Here is a 22,045-nt window from a genome sequence, read left to right as displayed (position 1 = left end):
CGAGTCCCAACTGATCAGGAGGAAATGGGGATTTCGCAGTAACCTTTCCCTGGATTGGGGAGGGAATGGAGATTTTACATTATCCTTCCCCTACCACGCCCATCAAGCCACACCCACAGAACCAGTAGTAAAAAAATTTGAAACCCACTACTGGTGCATACGCTCTCAGTATACATAAAAGAAAAGATACATTCGTCAAGAATCATAAGGTACAATACTTAATGATAGTCATAGGGTAGAAATAAGCAATCAATCATATTTGGAAACAGTCAATATAAATCTTAAGGATACCAGCAAAAAGGTTACAGTCATACAGTCATAAGTGGAAGAAGATGGGTGATGGGAACGATGAGAAGATTAATAGTAGTGCAGACTTAGTAAATAGTTTGACAGTGTTGAGGGAATTATTTGTTTAGCAGAGTGATGGCGTTCGGGAAAAAACTGTTCTTGTGTCTAGTTGTGTTGGTGTGCAGTGCTCTATAGCGTCATTTTGAGGGTAGGAGTTGAAACAGTTTATGTCCAGGATGTGAGGGGTCTGTAAATATTTTCACAGCCCTCTTTTTGACTCGTGCAGTATACAGTATACAGCCTTCAATGGAAGGCAGGTTGGTAGCCATTGTTTTTTCATTTCATTCATTTTCACTGTTGCCAGACAACCATGTTCAACAGTTAGTAACAGTACTGGAGATACACTAGCACCCCTTCATCATTGCTTTTTGATCTTTAAAAACATTTTACAGCTAGTCCTCGATTTAAAACAGTTCCTTTAGCGACTGTTCAATGTTACAACAGCACTGAAAAGTGGCTTATGACCATTTTCACACATAGGACCTCATAGTCCAGTATCTTCATAGTCCACGTGATCAAAATTAAGACGCATGGAAATTGACTCATATTTATGACCGTTGCAGTGTTCCGTGGTCATGTGATTCCCTTTTGCGACCTTCTGACCAGCAAAATCAAGCCGGTTTCACTTAACGACCGTGTTACTAATTTAACAACCACAGTGATTGACTTAACAACGGTGGCAAGAAAGCTCGCACAATGGGGCAAAACGCACTTAACAGATGTCTCGCTTAGCAACAGAAATTTGCCGGGGGCTCAGTGGTGGTCGCAAGTCGAGGACTATCTGTAATTTGTTGTGAGCTTCTCAAGAGTCGTTGAGAATTGGGCAGCATACAAGCTTCTGGCTGTAGGCAGCCAGATGTTTAGAAGGGATTTGTTATTTTTGCCCATCTAACTGAGTTCTTCCCAAGGACCTGGGATAGCCAGGTGTTTTTAATATAAAAGGTTATTGTTGCAGGATGTAAGCTGTTCTAAGTAAAGCTGCTTTTTGCAAATTACTTTTTGCAAATTGCAAATAACAAATTATGTGGGACAAATGCAGGAGATCCAACTGGCATGTCTTCATCTCTATTGTATGCAGTGTGTGTGTGTGAAAACAGATCTTTATAAGTAAACACCACGATGTAAAAAAGATGTTGAGATCCTAGAAAGAGTACAGAGAAGAGCGACAAAGATGATTAGGGGACTGGAGGTTAAAACATATAGAATAGAATAGAATAGAATAGAATAGAATAGAATAGAATAGAATAGAATAGAATAGAATAGAATAGAATTCTTTATTGGCCAAGTGTGATTGGACACACAAGGAAGTTGTCTTGGTGCATACACTCTCATGAAGATGCTGCCAGATTCCTTTGGACTTTTGGTTACTGTAGACCAGGGGTGTCAAACTCGATTGCAGTGAGGGCCGCATCAGGGTTGTATTTGACTTCAGGGCGGCCGAGTTGGGTGCAGCCAGCTCGACGGCACTCGTGTCAGAGCCACTTGTGGGGGCCCGAGTGCTCTGCCAGTGAAAAAAGGCTACTGAGCTCCGTTTTCGGCTGTGACGGTCTCCTGCAACCCTCTGCCAGCGAAAATGGACCATGGGAGAACTGCAGGCGGATCTCGTGAGCTCCGTTTTCGGCCGTGACCGCCTCCTGCAACCCTCTGCCAGGGAAAACGGAGCTCGGGAGAACCGCATGCAGCCCTCCCAAGCTCCGTTTTTCGCTGCCAGAGGCACTGCAGGTCCGGTCCTTCACTGTTTCCAGGGTAGCCCCGTGGGGCAGATCTAAGCACCCTGTGAGTCAGATCTGGCCCCCGGGCCTTGAGTTTGACACCCCTCCTATAGAGTCAAGTAATAGCTCTTCTACGGGATTTATTAAGAAGTTTCCCCCCTCCCCTTCAAACGGAAAACGTGGTTTCTTACAAAGTAAAATCATTCTTCCATGTCCTACATCGTGCGTGATACAGAACAGGCCTTGGCCTTCTTCTGTACGAAGTTCCTTTTAACACCCTTGAAAAAGTTGTCAGTACAAGCAATTACTAAAGGAAGATGCGTTGAAGCCGAAGCTGGACAACCCCATCTGTCAGGATGCTTTAAATTGGCTTTCTTTATTGAGCAGGGGATTGGAGGTGAGGGCTAACTCGGTCCTTGCAATGTTGAGTCTGCGATGCTAATATTCGGGCCTCTGTTGGGCAACTCTCATGTTTTGAAGGGTAGCTGCAATCGGTGAAATGCCTCAGGCAAAGGGAAAATTTTGCTATCACTCTCCTGGCGAACTTTGCTATCACTCTCCTTATGCTTGTTAGAGAAGGAAGCAGGGAAGGATTTGATTCACTGAAACACAGCCTGATGGGAGAGGTAATAGTTGCACCCCTTTCTTGATCGGGATTCCGTGCGCACAGTCACTCATGCCCTCGTCACCTCACGCCTGGACTACTGCAACGCTCTCTACATGGGGCTCCCCTTGAGGAGCACCCGGAGGCTCCAACTGGTCCAGAATGCGGCCGCGTGGGTAATTATGGGAGCTGCATGGCACTCCCGCATAACACCGCTCCTGCGCAAGCTGCACTGGCTCCCAGTGGTCTTCCGGGTGCGCTTCAAGGTGTTGGTTACCACCTTTAAAGGGCTCCATGGCATAGGACCTAGTTATCTTCGAGACCGCCTTCTGCCATCGACGAACTCCCATCGACCCGTGCGCTCCCATAGAGAGGGCCTCCTCGGGGTGCCATCAGCCAAGCAATGCAGGCTGGTGACCCCCAGGGGGAGGGCCTTCTCTGTGGGGGCTCCCACCCTCTGGAATCAGCTGCCCCCAGAGATAAGGAGAATCCAAGACTTCCGTGCCTTCCGCCGTGCCCTTAAAACTTTCCTTTTCCAACAAGCCGGGCTGGCCTAACAAATCCTTTAAATGATTTTAAATTTGTTGTCTTTTTAAATTTTGGGCCAAATTGAGATATTTCCTTTTAATCTGTTCTTAATGTATTTATTATGTGTTTTTATTTGGCTGTACACCGCTCTAAGTCCCTAGGGAGAAGGGCGGTATATAAATTTGAAGTAAAATAAAATAAAAATAGAATTGCATTCAGGAATGGCATGACAGAATAGAATAGAATAGAATAGAATAGAATAGAATAGAATAGAATAGAATAGAATAGAAAATTAGAATAGAATACAATATAGAATAGAATAGAAAATTACGATAGAATCAGGGGTGGGCTGCTGGGGGTTCGAAGGGGTTTGGGAGATCCTCTAGCTAAGATTCTGCGCAGTTCGGAGAACCCCCTAAATCCCACTCCTGGCTGGCCCTACCCACCCTTCTCTTCCCAGGAGTCCCCATGTGGCCCGTTTTGGATGCAGGTAAGTGCAGGGCGCGCGGGAAGGCTCAGGGAGGGCAAAAAACAGGCCTACTGGACGTTCAGCCTGTTTCTGGCCTCCAGAGGGCCTCCGGTGCCTGGGGAGGCCATTTTCGCCCTCTCGGAGGCTCAAGGAAAGCCTCTGGAGTCCAGGGAGGGCAAACCCCCCCCCCCCCCCCCCCCCGTGGTGCAGGAGGCTGACCAGGCCACTCCCACCATGGCCATGCCGACCCAGTAACCAGGCAGAGAACCCCTTGCTAAAATTTATGAAGCCCATCCCTGGATAGAATATAGTAGAAAATTAGATTAGAATAGAATATAGAATAGAAAATTAAAATGGAACAGCATAAAATAGAATATGAATATAATAGAAGACTTGGCTGTTCAAGCAAATAGGCTGACTCTGATTCTGGGTTTTATTATTTATTATTTATTAGTTAATTTGGTTTAAAATGGGATTTTGTTGTACATGTTTTTAACTTGTGTTCGCCGCCCTGAGTCCTTCTGGAGAAGGGTGGCATATAAATACATTAAATAAATAAATAAATAAATAAATAAATAAATAAATAAATAAATAAATAAATAAGGAATAGAATAGAATAGAATAGAATAGAATAGAATAGAATAGAATAGAATAGAATAGAATAGAATAGAATAGAATTCTTTATTGGCCAAGTGTGATTGGACACACAAGGAATTTGTCTCAATTGCATAAGCTTTCGGTGTACATACAGGCAACAAGTGATAAATCCTGATCACAATCATAAAATATAATCATCACAAATCATAAGAAACAACATTCAGTGATAGTCCTAGGATACTAAATAAGCAATCAACATGAATCATAATAGGATATTAAATAAAAGCAATCAACACAGATCATGAAATACAAACCACAAAGTTATAGTCGTATAGAGGGGTCCTTGGTGCTCGCTGAGCTTGCTTGTTTTCTTCCAGACGTTTCATTACCTTAGCACTGATGATGTTACCTAGTTTGGTAATGAAACGTCTGGAAGAAAACAAGCAAGCCCAGCGAGCACCAAGGACCCCTCATTTCAACCTTGAGCTACAAATAGTCTCCTTTCTAAGTACAGTCATAAGAAACCAAGGAAAAAGGTAACAGGAAAGATGAGAAGGATAATAGTAATACAGTCCTACTAGGTGGTTTGATAACCCAGGGGGTAAGAGAATTAGTTGTTTAGCAGAGTGATGGCATGGGGGAAGGACTTGTCCTTATGGCTAGTTGTTTTGGCATGCAATACCCCTTAGCATTGTCTTGAGGGAAGAAGTTGAAATTGTTTATGTCCAGGATGTGAGAGGTTCTGCGTAAGGTGAGACTAGAACTCACAGTCTCCTGGTGATTGGCCCAAACTCTCCCAGCTGGCTTTTATGCCTAAGGTAGGACTAGAACTCACAGTCTCCTGGTGATTAGCCCAAACTCTCCCAGCTGGCTTTTATGCCTAAGGGAGGACTAGAACTCACAGTCTCCTGGTGATTAGCCCAAACTCTCCCAGCTGGCTTTTATGCCTAAGGGAGGACTAGAACTCACAGTCTCCTGGTGATTGGCCCAAACTCTCCCAGCTGGCTTTTAGGCCTAAAGTAGGACTAGAACTCACAGTCTCCTGGTGATTAGCCCAAACTCTCCCAGCTGGCTTTTATGCCTAAGGTAGGACTAGAACTCACCGTCTCCTGGTGATTGGCCCAAACTCTCCCAGCTGGTTTTTATGCCTAAAGTAGGACTAGAACTCACAGTCTCCTGGTGATTGGCCCAAACTCTCCCAGCTGGCTTTTATGCCTAAGGTAGGACTAGAACTCACAGTCTCCTGGTGATTAGCCCAAACTCTCCCAGCTGGCTTTTATGCCTAAAGTAGGACTAGAACTCACAGTCTCCTGGTGATTGGCCCAAAGTCACCTAGCTGGCTTTTATGCCTAAGGTAGGACTAGAACTCACAGTCTCCTGGTGATTGGCCCAAACTCTCCCAGCTGGCTTTTATGCCTAAGGTAGGACTAGAACTCACAGTCTCCTGGTGATTGGCCCAAACTCTCCCAGCTGGTTTTTATGCCTAAGGTAGGACTAGAACTCACAGTCTCCTGGTGATTGGCCCAAACTCTCCCAGCTGGCTTTCCTGCCTCTCAAGTGGGATTAGAACTCACTGTTTCCCAGGGGTGGGATTCAAAAATTTTAGCAACCGGTTCTCTGCCCGGTTGCTGGGTGGACGTGGCCATGGTGGGCGTGGCCTACTTGGCCTCCTACACCACAGTTGGGGGGGGGAGCGTTTTCACCCTCCCCAAGCTCTGTAGACTTTGCTTGAGTCTCCGGGAGGGTGAAAACGGCCTCCCCTGGGCTCTGGAGACCCTCCACAGGCCAGAAACGGGCCCGTTTCTGGACTTCTGGAACTTCCAGGAGGCCCGTTTTTCCACCCTCCCCAGGCTCTGGAGGCTCCTAGAGCCTGTGGGAGGGTGAAAACGGCTTCCCCCAGGCTCCGGAGGTCCTTCCTCCGGAGGCTCTTCCTTCAGAGGACTTCTGGAACTTCCGGGAGGCCTGTTTTTCACCACCCTCCCCCAAGCCTCCATGTGGGAGCTGCACTTACCTGGCATCCAAAATGGGCCGCGTGGAGACTTCTGGGAGTGGCGGGGTGGACAGAGCCATCCAGTCCTTGCAACTACCGGTTCGGCAAGCCAGATGTAAAATTAGCATCCGGTTTGTAGCCTGGTGCTTTAACCACTAGGCGATAGTTGCTCTCATTGACTCAGTGGCCCCTTCCAATTGTTATCTTATTTATGAGTAGACTCCCGTCTCCTTTAAGATGCAAATAAAAAGAGCTGTCCCTCTGGAACTGCAGCTCCCCCCAAAGTCCATGTGAACCCAACCCAGGGGTGAAATCCAGCAGGTTCTGACAGGTTCTGGAGAACCGGTAGCAGAAATTTTGAGTAGTTCGGAGAACCGGTAGTGGAAATTTTGAGTAGTTCGGAGAACTGGTAGTGGAAATTTTGAGTAGTTCGGAGAACCGGTAGCAGAAATTTTGAGTAGTTTGGAGAACCGGTAGTGGAAATTTTGAGTAGTTCGGAGAACTGGTAGCAGAAATTTTGAGTAGTATGGAGAATCGGTCGTGGAAATTTTGAGTAGTTCGGAGAACCGGTAGTGGAAATTTTGAGTAGTTCGGAGAACTGGTAGTGGAAATTTTGAGTAGTTCGGAGAACCGGCAAATACCACCTCTGACTAGCCCCAGAGTGAAGTGGGAATAGAGATTTTGCAATATCCTTCCTCTGGAGTGGAGAGGAAATGGAGATTTTGTAGTATCCTTCCCTTGCCACACCCACCAAGCCATGCCCACAGAACTGGTAGTAAAAAAATTTGGATTTCACCACTGACCCAACCTTGCTGTCACGTAGGAAAATCTTGAACAGCTGGTTATTGTGGCAGTCCCTGGGCCAGGACAATTTGTGAACATGCCTCTGAGATGTAAATATTTTAATTCCTTTTGTAGTTCTCCGATGGGGCGTCTCGGGCTTTCGTTTTTATTAATATTTTATTTCAGATTAATATTTTATTCCTTTTTCTTGTTGTTTCTCCCCCCCCCCCCATGTGTTTAGTTTAAGGCTGCATTTTTCAGTTTGTAGGTGCTGCTTTAACTTGCTTTGCAAAATGGCAGTTACCATAAAGCGACAGCAAACAATAATAATACAGGTGGTTCTTGATTTACAACGGTCCATTTAGTGACCGTTCGAAGTTACAACGGCACTGAAAAAGGTGACTTGGGACCAGTTTTCACACTTACAGCATCCCCGTAGTCATGTGATCAAATTATAGATGCTGGGCAACTGTCTCGTATTTATGACAGTGGCAGTGTCCCGAGGTAACGTGATCCCCTTTTACGACCTTCTGACAAGCAAAGTCAACAGGGAAGCCGGATTCACTTGACAACCATTTTACTCACTTAACAACTGCAGTGATTCACTTAACGACAATGGCAAGAAAAGTCGTAAAATGGGGAAAAACTCACTTAACAAACGTTTGCCTTACCAACAGGAATTTTGCGCTCAATGTTGGTCGTAAGTCCAGGACTCCCTGTAGTCGCAAGTTAAGAACCATCTGTAGTGACAGTTGCTAACATTCTGTGTACCAACTAAATGAAAGAACCAACACCGTAGTCCAATGATTTGGGGTTACTCTAATAACCCAATGATGAGTAGTGTTTTGTTTTGTTTTTTTGCAAGATTAGTTAATTAATTAATTGGCCAATTAATTAATGCATCAGAGAATTGTAAGGCTTGAAGGACCAAGTTAGGGACAGATCGTCATCAAGAAAATCTATCTCTGTGCTCATGAAGAGATAACATCAGTTTAATGGCACCAGGTCAATCAATCAATCATAAATAAATGTATAGATTAGCTTAATTGATCAATCTTGCACAAATAGGCTAATTTTTCCACTGGCATCTCTTTTTTAAAAATCTTATTATTAAAAGTTATTCAATGTTATTTTCTCATATACTGAGAGCTAGTTTGGTCTGGTGGTTAAGGCACCTGCCTACAAAGCAGGAGGTTGCGAGTTCAAGTCCTGCCTTAGCCATGAAAGCTAATTGGGTGACCTTGGGCCTATCACTCTTTTTCAGCCCAACCTTCCTCACAGGGTTGTTGTTGTGAGGGAAATAGGAGGAGGAAGGTGGGTTGGATATGTCCTCCATCTTGAATTTTTCTGAAAATAATATAGCTAGTCTTCAACAATTGAGCCCAAAATTTATGCTGCTAAGTGAGAAATTTGTTAACTGAGTTTTGCCCGATTATACAACTTTTCTTGCCATATTTATTGAGCGAATCACTGCAGTTGTTAATTTAATAACATGGTTGTTAAGTGAATCTGCTTCCCCATTGACTTTGCTTGCCAGAAGGTCGCAAAAGAGGATCCCATGACCCCGGGACACTGCAACCGTCGTAAATACAAGTCCATTTTCAAGCATCCGAATGTAAATCACATGATCATGGGAATCCTGCAACGGTCATAAGTTGAAAAAGGGTCATAAGTCACTTTTTTCAGTGCTGTTGTTACTTCAAATGGTCATTACGCGAACTGTTGTAAATTGAGGATTACCTGTAAAGATGGGATATGAAAGAAAAGAAAGAAAAGAAAGAAAGAAAGAAAGAAAGAAAGAAAGGAAGGAAGGAAGGAAGGAAGAAGAGAGAAAGGAAGGAAAGGAAAGAAGAAAGAAAGAAAGAAAGAAAGAAAGAAAGAAAGAAAGAAAGAAAGAAAGAAAGAAAGAAAGAAAGAAAGGGAGAGAGAAAGAAAGGAAAGGAAAGAAAGAACAAGAGAGAGAGAGAAGGAAGAAAGGAAGGGAGAAGGGAGGGAGGGAGGAGAGAAAGGAAGGAAGGAAAGGAAAGAAGAAAGAAAGAGAGAGAGAAGGAAGGAAGGAGAGAGAGAAAGGATGAAAAGGAAAGAGGAAAGAAAGAAGAGAAAGAGAGAGAGAAAAGGGAGAAAGGAAGGAGGGAAAGGAAAGAAGAAAGAGAGAAGGAAGAAAGGAAGGAGGAAGGAAGGAGAGCGAAAGGAAGGAAAGGAACGAAGAAAGAAAGAAAGAAAGAAAGAAAGAAAGAGAAAGAAAGAGGAGGAAGAAAAAGAGAGAGAAAGAAAGGAAAGGAAAGAAAGAACAAGAGAGAGAGAGAAGGAAGAAAGGAAGGGAGAAGGGAGGGAGGGAGGAGAGAAAGGAAGGAAGGAAAGGAAAGAAGAAAGAGAGAGAGAGAAGGAAGGAAGGAGAGAGAGAAAGGATGGAAAGGAAAGAAGAAAGAAAGAAGAGAAAGAGAGAGAGAAGGAAGAAAGGAAGGAGGAAGGAAGGAGAGCGAAAGGAAGGAAAGGAAAGGAAAGAAGAAAGAAAGAGAGAGAGAGAGAAGGAAAAAAGGAAGGGAGGAAGAAAGGGAGGAAGGGAGGAGAGAAAGGAAGGAAAGGAAAGAAGAAAGAAGAGAAAGAGAGAAGGGAGAAAGGAAGGAAGAAGAAAGAGAAAGGAAAGAGGGAAAGGAAAGAAGGGAGAAAGAGAAAGAAGGAAGGAAGGAGAGAAAGAAAGAAAGAAAGAAAGAAAGAAAGAAAGAAAGAAAGAAAGAAAGAAAGAAAGAAAGAAAGAAAGAAAGAAAGAAAGGTCACAGTTACACCTTGATGATTCTGTTTTGACCAATCAGAAAGCTGGCTCGTTATGAACTGTACCAAACTTCCTGTCCTCTATGAACCAGGTTGCCATCCGCTTTGTGAGTTGTGCGTGGCAGATCTCCATACCGACAGAGGAAGCACCTGTCTCAGGTGCCGTGACATCCATCACCTGCTCCTGAAGGACCGCTGCGTGCCAGACTGCCCCGTGGGATTTTACCGACTCGGAGGAGAGTGTCAGAGTGAGTAATGCCTGAGAAAAAACAGGGGGCCCTAGCAGATGTCAACAGATTGGACGTGCCAATTAATTTCCCCATCAGATAAATAATTTTTTTTTTTCAACCTGTGGCACCTGCTGGCACGAAGCCTTAATGATAAGATTATTCATAGGGACATAAAAAAAAATATTGCTGCGGTAGGTCAAATCAAAAGCCTGTCTAAGTCTGTGGAATTTCAAGAGACTTTCAGAAGCTAGATAGAAAGACATCCACAAGTTCTCAAGTGACCGATATCCAGAACCATCCACCCTCTGGATAGCATATCTAATCATCACGATGAATAGATGTTTATGTAAATGCTATTTTAAAGCTGTCCCGGATGATTTTTGTCTACCGGTGCTGCGTCTAATTGCTACGATTCCTCTCCCCATCACCTGATGTTCTTCCAGTGCATTTGATAGCGACGGCCGTAATTGATATTAATATCGATGGCTGGGAAGGAGGAGTGGAGGAGAGGCCATCAACATCTGGATGGGCCAGGTGTTCGATAATATTAATTTGTTAGTCATTTATGATGTGGAGTTTGGTTTATTGCATCCGTTTCTCAATCGCTGCAGAGGATGGCCGATGGTTTCCATTTCTGAATAAATCCTTAATAAATTAGGATTCACACAGTAAGGTAGAAAGTATTATCAAGGGTTAAATATTATATTTATATATTTTCAAAACAATTACGAATATTATTTTTCTATAGCACAAAAAGATGAGCAAGTTCTCTTGAGAAATGAGAAAATATCAACTGTAAAATGAAGTGATTGGAACAGCTTTACCCAACTTGGCACTCAGACAATAATTCAAGTAGAAACATATACTGGGTATACTGTCTTTATTATATTCCAGGAATATAAGTGAGTCTAGTGGTAAAGGCACCAGCCTGGAAAACAGGAGGCAGTGAGTTATAGTCCCGCCTTAGGCATGAAAGCCAAGTGACTTTGGGCCAGAGATGAAATGCTATTGGTTCGCTCCGGTTCGGGCAAACCGGTAGTGATAAAAACTACTGGTTCAGGGGAATCGGTAGTATTTGTTGTGGCTCCGTGGCCTGAGCCTGGGCTATCGACAGATGCAGACTCTGAGAGTGAGGGAGAGGAGTTGGCAAGGCCTCCCTCTCCAGGACCCTCCTCTCTGGCAATGCCTCCGGAGGACACCGAAGGCCAAACGATAGGCTCAGAGCCAAGCATGTCCCCGCAGACACAGGTGGACAGCGATGAGGAAGATAAGTGCTGGCTGGACCCTCGACAGAGGCGCAGGGAGAAGCATGCACAGCAGAGGGGAAGGCGTGCCAGAGATTAGCTGAGTCACTGGACCACACCCCACAGGGTATAAATGTGGCTTTGGTGGTCGGTTCAGTTTGTGACGAGCAACAACTGGAAATACTCCATGATCTCTGCGTTACTGGACTTTGCCTGCTTTATCGGACTGCATTTGGACTAATCCTTGTATTATTGACACTCTACCTGTTTTATCGGAATGCTTGCAGTCTAATCTTTGTTTTGTGTGAGTAAAGTCTGAATTGGCAGCTAGCCACTGGGTTGCTGCCAGCTTTATCATCAAAGAGTTTTGTCGTGTGGCTTATTAACTCCGGGCCGTCTGTGGGTGTGTGTGCGTGGTACAGGGACAGAACAGTATTCACCGGTTCTCTGAACTACTCAAAATTTCTGCTACTAGTTCTCCAGAACTGGTCAAAACTTGCTGAGTACCATTTATGTTCTAGTCCTGCCTTAGGCATGAAAGCCAGCTGGGTGACTTTGGGTCAGTCCCTCTCTCTCAGTCCAATTCACCTCACAGGGTTGTTGTTGTGGGGAAAATAGGAGGGGGAAGGTATGTCGCATATGTTTGTTGCCTTGAGTTATTTATAAAAACAATAAAGGCGGGATACAAATAAATAAAGATAAAGAGGTGACTTTCTTCTTCCAAGACTTCCTCTTATCTCTCAGCATGTCCACTGACAGTTTGCATCCTTTGCATTCCTATTAACCCATTCAATGAAGTCCAGTTGAACAGTTCCAGCCACGAACTGAGTCCTGCAAGCCTCCAAATGCATTGGGGGCTGCAGCCCACAGAATGTCTATTCTTGGGCTATTGTCACTGCGTTTTTTTATTTACCAAATGAGCTCTTATTTTTGAACTTTCAGACTTACCGTAGCTTGCCAAGTTCTTATCTCTAAACTACTGCGCATGTCCACATTCTTTCTTTCTTCTAACTTCCTTTGTTCTCCGGCCAGGAGAGGTGGCCGGGAAAGCTTTGCCAAGATGTAATTAATTAGCTAGTAAGATGTTTTATTTTCTTTATAACAAATAAATGAGTTTTTCTTAGAAAATATATCTTCGGGTTTATTTTCTTAAAAGTATACTTCAAGGGGAGGTCACGATCCATTCTCTAAATCAAGGTGCAATTACCCAAAAGCAGAATGGGATTAATTGCCACCCTGACAGCCATGTTGCCTGGGAATTCTGGATCCCGTAGTCGCAACAGAGCTAGAGGGAGTGAAACTGGAAAAATTTGGGCTGAAGATCACTCCTTCCATGTATAAATGGTTGCATCGGAGCGATGGGTAGTTCTCAACAGGTTGTCCTCGACTTACAACCGGCCACTTAGCAACCGTTCGAAGTTACGACAACAAACCCTCCCCTACTTACAACACGGATTTTAAGTTTGGACGTCACCTCCCCCCCCTCTCCCAGATCACATTTATGGTTGCTTGCAGCATCCTGCGGGCCACACGACTATAATTTATAACATTTTGTCTGGAAATTTATTTCCGGTTTCCAGCAAACACTGCCTGCCCCATAGCGACCACTAAGTTCATTTAATGACTGCAGCCTTTGCTTTACGACTGCGATGTTTGCTTCGCGAACGCTGCAAAAAAAAAAAAAAAGTTATAAAATCAGGTCCGGTTACTCTTTATAACCCTCACGTCTTACAATCCTAATTGTGGCGTGCCATTACCGTCGTAACTCGAGGACTACCCGTATAATAGGAGGAAGGATCATTAGGCATTTTCACTGCCTTGAGTTATTTCTAAAAATAAGAAAAGTAGGATAAAAATAAGTAAATAGATAAACATGCCTTAATTCAAGCAGGATCCAAGCACGCACCTGGGAAACTTGGCAGCGTTTTAAAGGAAGATAATTGAGAATCCGAAAGCTGCCATTATCTTTTCCTCTGTTTCTATTCTCACTGCCAGCAGAGATGATAGAGTGAATTGAGACATTCTAATTACGGATTGGGCAGAAAATACATTTATAATGTTTTGGGTAAAACTGTAATTAATAATCATCCAATTAACCTAAGGTAATGTTAAAAGAGAACAAAAGCAGAGCCAGACAGAGTGGCTGCCCGTTCTGTAATAACAATAATTGTTATTGTTGATACATTTTGTGTTCTACCTTGTAAGGGAGCAAGATTTTGGTCACCACCTTTAGAGCGCTCCATGGCTTAGGACCTGGTTATTTACGGGATCGCCTACTACCACAAGCAGCCTCCCACCGGCCAGTACGCTCTCATAGAGAGGGGCTCCTCCGGGTGCCGTCAGCCAAACAATGTCGACTGGTGGCCCCCAGGGGGAGGGCCTTCTCTGTAGGGGCACCCACTATCTGGAACGATCTCCCCCCGGAGATACGGAGGATCCCGGATCTGCGCACTTTCCGCTGTGCTCTTAAGATCCTCCTATTCCAGCAAGCCGGCCTGGCCTAATTTTCTCCCTTGTTTTAAAATTCTTTTAAATCGAAATTTTAATTTGTTTTAAATTATTGGGATTTTTAATTGTCTTGAGCTAAATTATTTAATCTGGTTTTAATTATGTTTCTAACTTTTGTAACTATGTATTTTATTTTGTGCTTGTTCACCGCCCTGAGTCCTTCGGGAGTAGGGCGGTATATAAATTTAATAAAAAAAAAAAAGAAAAGAAAAGAAAGAAAGAAAGAAAGATAACGGCACAGGGATGCAGAGATAATAATAATAATAATAACTTTATTGTCGTATGTATATACACAGTATACCCATACAACGAAATTCGCTTAACATCCAAAGACCAGGTCCAACACACTTAATAATTGCCAAACACTCCCACCCACCACAAATTCCCCACCCCTAAACCACCCAAACATCCACACAACAGACCAAGTAATGCTGCCCAACAGCTCACTGATGGTAGCCCTTTAGTTCATTGTTGAGTGCAATTACAGCTCTGGGATAAAAACTATTCAGAAAATGTGTGGTCCGAGTTTTAATTGTTCTGTATCTTCTGCCAGAAGGCAACAGTCCAAAAAGATTGTAAACAGGATGGGAAGAGTCTCTGAGAATGTTATGCAACTTCCTCAAATAGCGAGATGCGAAGATGTCGTCCAGGGCTGGTAGCTGGAGCCCGATAGTCTGTCCGGCCTGGAAGCCATCTTGTGTATTGGGCCTTCAGGCCTGCCACATTTACTGCTGTGGGAAGATTGGAGGGGGGATTGTATGGAGCAGGGGTGATGTGTAGTCATAATAACATTCCTTTCTCAGAAAGTCAAGGTCATCTTGCCTTGCGCCTGGGAGGCTGGACCTGGGAGGCATCTCCAATTGGGACGGTGGTTTGATTGGACCATGTGATGGACTTGTGGGTGTTGGGCAGCAGGGTGGATTTGATTTAAATCGAGTTGATTTAAATCACAATTTAAATCATGATTTAAATCACTAGTAAAAAAGCTCGATTTAAATCAACTCGATTTAAATCATAATTTTTAAAGAGCAACTGTCATCTCTGCTACTCCTTTGACCCACTGTTGACTCACCGATAGTCCCAGTGTTGCAGAATATACAGCCTCGTGCTACATAACTAAGCTCCATTTCGTGCTGAATAAACTAAATAATTTATGTATCTTAAATAGAAAAGTTTTTTATTAAAATAAATTTGATAAAAATCAAAAAAATCTGATTTAAATAAAAAAATCCAATTTAAATAAAAAAAAATCTGATTTTTTTTATTTTTTAAAAAAAATCATTGATTTTTATCCATCCTGTTGGGCAGGGACTTGAACTTTTCTTTGGGTAGGAAAAATCTGGAAACTTTTAGATTCGGGTTTTCCCAAATGTGCCAATATGACATCTCTAATAAAATGTAGCTTTGAGGAAATTCAAACCTTGGAGTTTTCTTTCTTGGGGGTGTTATCGAAACCCTGACATAGTCCTTGACCTATGACCACAATAGAGTTCAAAATTTCTATTACTGAGACAGTTTTTGATCCATCCATCCATCCAGAAAATTCATACAACTGCCTATTTGTTCACAGCAACTCTAAGACAGTTTACAACAATAAATACACAATATTGCACCGTGTTACAAATTCTTTTGCCACCGTTGTTAAGTGAATCACTGCGGTTGTTAAATTAGTCACAAGGTTGTTAAGTGAATCTGGCTTCCCCCATTCACTCTGCTTGTCAGAAGGTTGCAAAAGGGGATCACACGACTTTGGGGACACTGCAACCGTCATAAATATGAGTCAGTGGCCATGCATCTGAATTTGGATCACGTGATCACGGGGAAGCTGCAACAGTTGTAAGTGTGAAAAATGGTCATATAAGTCACTTTTGTCAGTGCCGTCGTAACTTCAAACGGTCACTAAACGAACTGTTGTGAGTCGAGGACTACCTGGACTCATACAGTATGTTACAGAAGTGAGTACACCCCTCACATTTTGTAAATATTAACAAATATTTACAAAAGAGCAACCGAGTATGGTACAGGCAGTCATCGACATAAGAGCAGTTTGCTTTCGGTTACAATGGCACTGAAAAAAGTGACGTATCATCATTTTTCACATTTATGACCGTTGCCCCATGCTCACATGATTAACACTGGGATGCTTGACACTGACTCATATTTACGATAATTTGCAGTGTCCCAGGGGCCATGCGATCACATTTCGCGACCTGAAAAGCGAAGTCAAGGGGGAAACCAGATTCACTTAACAACCAGGTTACTTGTTTAACAACTGCAGTGATTCACTGAACAACGGTGTCAAGAAAGGTCGTAAGATGGGGCAAAACTCAACTTAAGAAATGTCTCACTTAGCAACAGAAATGTCGGGCTCCATTGTGGCCGTAAGTTGAGGACTACCGACATTCATCATTCATATATTTCTCTTCGGATTCAGCCAAATTGCTGTACCTTCTATTCCTTGGCAAAATATTTTTTATTAAATATGCTCAATTTTCTAGCAAGCACTGCTCCTAACCATATATACAGTATTATATTTGCAAGAATTATGTGAGGATAGTTTAAAGAAGAAGATCTCGTGATTTCGTGGCTGGGCGGAGATTTGAACATTCATTTCCGAGTCCAACCCATTTCTTGTTACCTATGCAGGGAGTTTGAGAGTCTGCGTTTAAATGCCTTTGTCTCCTTCTTCCCTTCCAGAGTGCCATCCTTCCTGTAAAACCTGTACAGGAGAAGGCCCATTTTCCTGCACTTCCTGTGACGCCAGCCTCGTCCTTTCTCACACTGGCTCGTGCCTCTCGGCCTGTTCCCTGGGATTCTATCAGGATGACAACCTTCACTGCAAACGTACGTGGTGCCTCAGTTTCTCCGTTTTATTTGGGAGAATGTTTTAAAGAAGTCTGGAGAGGTGTCTGTCTAAGGACAACTTACCATGGCCAAGTCGCTGTGAATCAGGGGTGAAATGCTACCGGTTCGGGCCGGTTCACCTGAACCGGTAGTAAAAAAAAACGCTACCGGTTCGCCAAACTGGTAGTAAAAAAATGCTTTAAAAAGTTTTTTTTAAAAAAATGTTCCATTGATCGCCGTGTTGCACAGCTGATCTTTGGAACTTTTTTTTAAAAAAACTTTTTAAGCATTTTTAACTACCGGTTCCGGTAGCTTTAAAAAGTAAAAAAAAAAAAACTCCAGGAAATCCAAAAGCGCGTGTTTGGTGTGGATTGTGCATGCGTGCACAGCGCGCATCTGGTATGCACTGTACATGCACATGTGCAGCATGTGTCCGGCATGTATGGTGCATGCGCAGCATGCATCTGGCATGCATTGCATATGTGCAGAAATCGAACCAATGGCGACCAACGGAGGATTTCAGCACTGCTGTGAATGGTTACTAAAAAAGTGATTGCAAATTGAGGACTATCTGTAAATTATAGGGTCATTTGCTGCGTGTCTGTGTGATATTTGTGCATCCTAATTCGTGCATCCTGCTAAAGACATGGCTTGCTAGATACAATTTTAAATTTCTGGGGTTTTTAAATTGAGCCGAATTCATTTAATAATTTTAATTATTTTAAACTGATGTTTGTCTTGTGTTTTTAAATAGGCTGTACACTGCCCTGAGTCCTTCGGGAGAAGGGCGGTATAGAAATAAAATTATTCTTATTCTTATTCTTATTCTTATTCTTATTCTTATTCTTATTCTTATTCTTATTCTTATTCTTATTCTTATTCTTATTCTTATTCTTATTCTTATTCTTATTCTTATTCTTACAATGATTGGCACTGTGTCAGTTCACTAAGCCTGTGCTTCCCAACCTTGGCAACTTTAAGACGTGTGGACTTCAACTCCCAGAATTCCCCAGCCAGCACATTCTGGGAGTTGAAGTCCATAAATCTTGAAGCTGCGAAGGTTTAGAAACATGGCGCTAAGCTATACATTTCCGGTTCAGAAGCTACAACGGCCAAGTTCACACAATACATTAATTCAAACCGAGCAAATTGCATTACAATTTCTCCAGGACATTTCCATGTTTGGGACGTGTTCAATTGTCATTACCTTGACTCCCACAGAACAGAAAGGAGAAAAATCCAACTAAAATTAAGGTGTGGGCATGAATCAAGATCTTTAATGTAGTATATTATACAATAGGCTGAGAAAGATACAATTAAAAGAGACTGCGACAAACAGGCTTGCAATGAATCCCGAACTTTTATATCAAGCGGTTCTAGTAAACGGGCACCCCCAGAACAAATCTAAGTAGTTTACATTGTACATTTTATATTGTTCTTATGCCGCCGTTTTGAATAATATGTCACTGATATATTTGAAGTTGGTAAATGGCAATACAGCTCATTATTAGCTGTTTCTTCGCTCTGCTAATCCACATATCTTCTTAACGTTACAGTTGTTAATTAATTAAGCCTTGTGACACTCTCTGGAATTGATAAAGTGAATGAGATGCTATAGCATAGAAAATTAGATTCAAGCGATATTATAGGATGGATTGGAATGAGAGAAATGGGCAGGCGGCGTGGAATTGTGTGTCCTTAAAGGAAGAAAGTTAGGGGAGAAGAACTTGGTTTAGCTTCTGACTGTGATCTAACTCAAAAGAGTTGATATGTTCATTCTTGTTTGATCTATCCTGTTAATTGTTAAAGCCGTGTTTCTCAACCAGTCTAAGAAGTGTGGATGCTAACTACCAGAATTCCCCACCTAGCCATATTTATTTATTTATTTATTCAATTTATATGCTGCCCCTCTCCGAAGACCCAGGGCGGCTCACAATACACTCAAAAAATCACTATAAAAACACTTAAAAATTAAAAACATTAAAAACATTAAAACCCATTCACACCATTCATGGCCGGATCTCGTCAGATCGCAAAGCGAGATCAACGGCCCCAGGCCTGCCGGAAAAGCCAGGTCTTCACTGCTTTTCGGAAGGCCAATAGAGTGGGGATGGTCTGGACCTCAGGAGGTAACTGGTTCCAGAGAGCCAGGGCAGCCACAGAGAAGGCCCTCCCCCACGGGCCCGCCAGCCGGCATTGTTTAGCTGACGGGACCCGGAGGAGACCAACTCTGTGGGATCTTACCGGTCACTGGGAGTTATGCGGTAGAAGACGGTCAACTTTTTAGAGTTGTTGTGACCTGCCAGTGGCCAGCGGAGCTGGTAGCAGACTCAGACAGTGAGGAGGTTGGGAAGGAACATGGGCCAATCCTGGAGTCTGGGGAAGGCTCTGATAAGTGCTCTGCGTCGGAGGCAGAGATGGGGCCAGGGCCGTCAGACAGTTATCAGCTGCCTTCGGAGTCGGATATCAGTGGGGCAGAAGAACAGCTGGAGCCTGTTCCCAGTGTGCGCATGCACAGAGTTGCCAGGAGAAGGGAACAGCAAAGGATCAAGGGTCAACTCAGGAGTAAAGCCACAGGTGGATGGTGAATGCCCCCTCCCATAGGGAATAAAGAGAAGCGAAAGGGGAGGGGAGTTTGCAGGAGACAATTAGTTCAATTCATTAGGGTGAAGATCTGTTCCTGACTTATTGCCAAGTAATTGTTGCTCCAGCGTAGCATTTGGAAGATATCGGCTTGGCAACTTTCCAAGCCTGATAAAGGTCTGTAGTTATGCAATCTCATGAAAGACTGTTTGCCGGGACTTTGCTGGAGAGGAATTCCCTTTAACCTAAATAAAAGAGATTTTATCGGGACGAGGAGTCTGCATCATGATCTTGGGAGGCCTAGATCAGAACAAGAGTTGTCAAGTTTGGGGAATGTGTCTATGGAGATTCTCAGTCATCCAGATCATGGTTTTCCCAAAGGTGCTTTTTCAAGAGGCCACTGGACTTTCTGGTTTTTCTTTGAAGCTGAAGAAGCTTCTTGGATAAGAAGCGAGAAATGTCTTCAAAGAAAAACCAGAAAATCCAGTGGCCTCTTGAAAAAGCACCTTTGGGACTCTGTTAAAGTGTTGCAGGGCTCTATCTGCTATAGATTTTTGAGTGTCAGGTGTCAGAGAAATCAGAAAGTTCAAATAGGTATGATGATTTATTGCAAGCTTAAGCTCTGTACAGAAATCTGAACTACTAAGAGCCAAAGCAAATTGGCGGTCGATAAGAGTCAAAATAATGTGTGGTGAATTGGACTTAGAACTCTTGTGGGCACAAAGGGATTCAAGACTGATGATGCATTTGACCCCTCCCTCAGGCTCTGCCTGGTCAACTCCTACACTCGGATCTCCATTGCTTCAAATCAACTCTTTAGGTGTTTATGTTCAAATGTGGCCTGTTCCAGTCAGCGTTGAGGACTGTGTTCCAATTAAGGAGGGGAGAAACCACAACTACGGCCCCTCACTTATGTGGTGCTTGAGAGTTGGACGCATCCAACTCTCTATTTCACATTTACATAAAACTGTTGGGTGAGGTCATTTGTTGGAGTTTGGTATCATCAGTATGGATATTTCCCCTGTTAGGATGTCTCCTAGGTCAGGGGTCAGCAACCTGTGGCTCTGGAGCCTCATGTGGCTCTTTCACCCCTCTGCTGCGGCTCCCTGTCACTCAAAAAACGCATCAAACTGCCAATGTGCGACACCTACCAGCATGTGATTTATTGAGGTTTTCAACCCCCGGTAGGCCAACCATGGATAAATCCAAGAAAAGAAAAGTTTCTGAAGAAAACAGAACATTTAATTCAACTACATATGCTAGTTTTGTGGCTGCTCAAGAAATAGCCAGGCACGGAAAGGGTTTTGTGGCTCCCGGTGTTTTCTTTTCTGTGAGAAACGGGAGTGTTTAAGGTTGCAGACTCCTGTCCTAGGTTATACTAGGAGTGTGTCAAATGTAAGGCCCCGGGGCCTGAATCCGGCCCACAGGGTGCTTAGATCTGGTCCGCGGGGCTGCCCTGGAAACAGCGAAGGACCGCCCCACAGTGCCTCTACCAGTGAAAACGGAGCTCGGGAGGGCTGTGTGCGGCCCTCCCAAGCTCCATATTCACTGGCAGAGGATTGCCGGAGGCCCTGGCAGCCAAAAATAGAGCTCGGGAGCCTGTTTTCACTGACAGAGCATTCGGGCCACCACAGGCGCCCCCGACACGAGTGAAGTCGAGCTGGCCATGTGCACCCTGGCCATGCCGACCCTGGCCCCGCCAAGGTCAAACACAACCTGATGTGGCCCTCAATGAAATCGAGTTTGACACCCCTGTACTAAGGTTTCCCAACCTTGGCAACTTTTAAGACTTGTGGACTTCAACTCCCAGAATTCCTCAGCATGGCTGGCTGAGGAATTCTGGGAGTTGAAGTCCACATATCTTAAAGTTGCCAGCGTTTCATTTTTCATGTACCCAAAGAAGAATTGTATTATTATTACACAGGAAGGTTATCAAATTCACTGCTTCATGAATGAAATTAAAAGCTACGTTAACTTTTGGTCCAGGATTGTCCCCCACGCTATGCTGGTCGATGACGAAATGAAAAACTTGGCTTTATAGAAATAGCGCACCTCTGCTTCTTATCATTCTTTGACTTATCCGAAGTGTTTTATATATGATATAGCTCTGGGTTTGTTTTTTTTAAAAATCCTCTCTTTATTGCGACTTGTCCCCCCATAGAAAGACTTCTGAAGTGTCCTTTGAAATGCAGATTTGGAACTTGTAATTCTGAACTCTTATAGCTTCGGTTCTTAATGTGAAATCTGATCGGTCTCGATGTTTTTTTATCTTTCTCTCCAGCTTGCAGTGACTCGTGTCTGAGCTGTGATTCGAGATCCCACTGTACTTCTTGCAAAGATCCATCCAAGGTGTTACTATTTGGAGAGTGCCAGTATGATAAATGTCCATCGCAGTATTTCCTTGACGTATCTACCAGGACTTGCAAAGGTGAAGGAAATTCCAAAAATGTTCATCTTGAGTCTTAGTAACAATGCTCAGCCAAGTGTTTTTTCTTTAAAAAGTTTTTTTTATTTTTTAAAACACAAACATAAAACACATCTTTTCCAAAACGAAGCATTGATACGGTCACAAATTAGTACAAATCACTAACAAATCTTAACTTCCAACTTAATATTTTACTCAGTTATTTCTCTAAATTCTATCAATTTAACTATGCCCTTATCCCAAAAACCGTTACTTAAATCTTAAATCCTAACCAAACATCATTCCATTTTTCTCTTCCTTTTTGCTTAGATGGATATATTTCAAAAATATAAATCATTACAGTTATTGTAAACATTTAGAAAATATTTTAACTATTACTCCCAATATAATCATCTTCATTACATTACT

The 22,045-nt window shown here is 43.2% G+C and overlaps 1 protein-coding gene across 1 annotated transcript in view; it reads left to right on the top strand.

Moving 5' to 3' along the window:
* The window catches only part of FRAS1 (Fraser extracellular matrix complex subunit 1), a 294,939-nt gene that overhangs the window by 84,577 nt on the left and 188,317 nt on the right, over nt 1–22,045 (top strand). The window contains exons 19-21 of the mRNA XM_070949170.1: nt 9,896–10,051; nt 16,483–16,629; nt 21,494–21,640. Coding sequence (XP_070805271.1) covers nt 9,896–10,051; nt 16,483–16,629; nt 21,494–21,640 — 450 coding nt within the window. The remainder of the gene's footprint in view (nt 1–9,895; nt 10,052–16,482; nt 16,630–21,493; nt 21,641–22,045) is intronic.

This window comes from Pituophis catenifer, unplaced genomic scaffold (genome assembly GCF_029215685.1).
Source record: "Pituophis catenifer annectens isolate HBS135680 unplaced genomic scaffold, rPitCat1.0.hap2 SCAF_8, whole genome shotgun sequence".
NCBI lineage: Eukaryota > Metazoa > Chordata > Lepidosauria > Squamata > Colubridae > Pituophis > Pituophis catenifer.
This window is presented reverse-complemented; position numbering and strand designations above follow the sequence as displayed.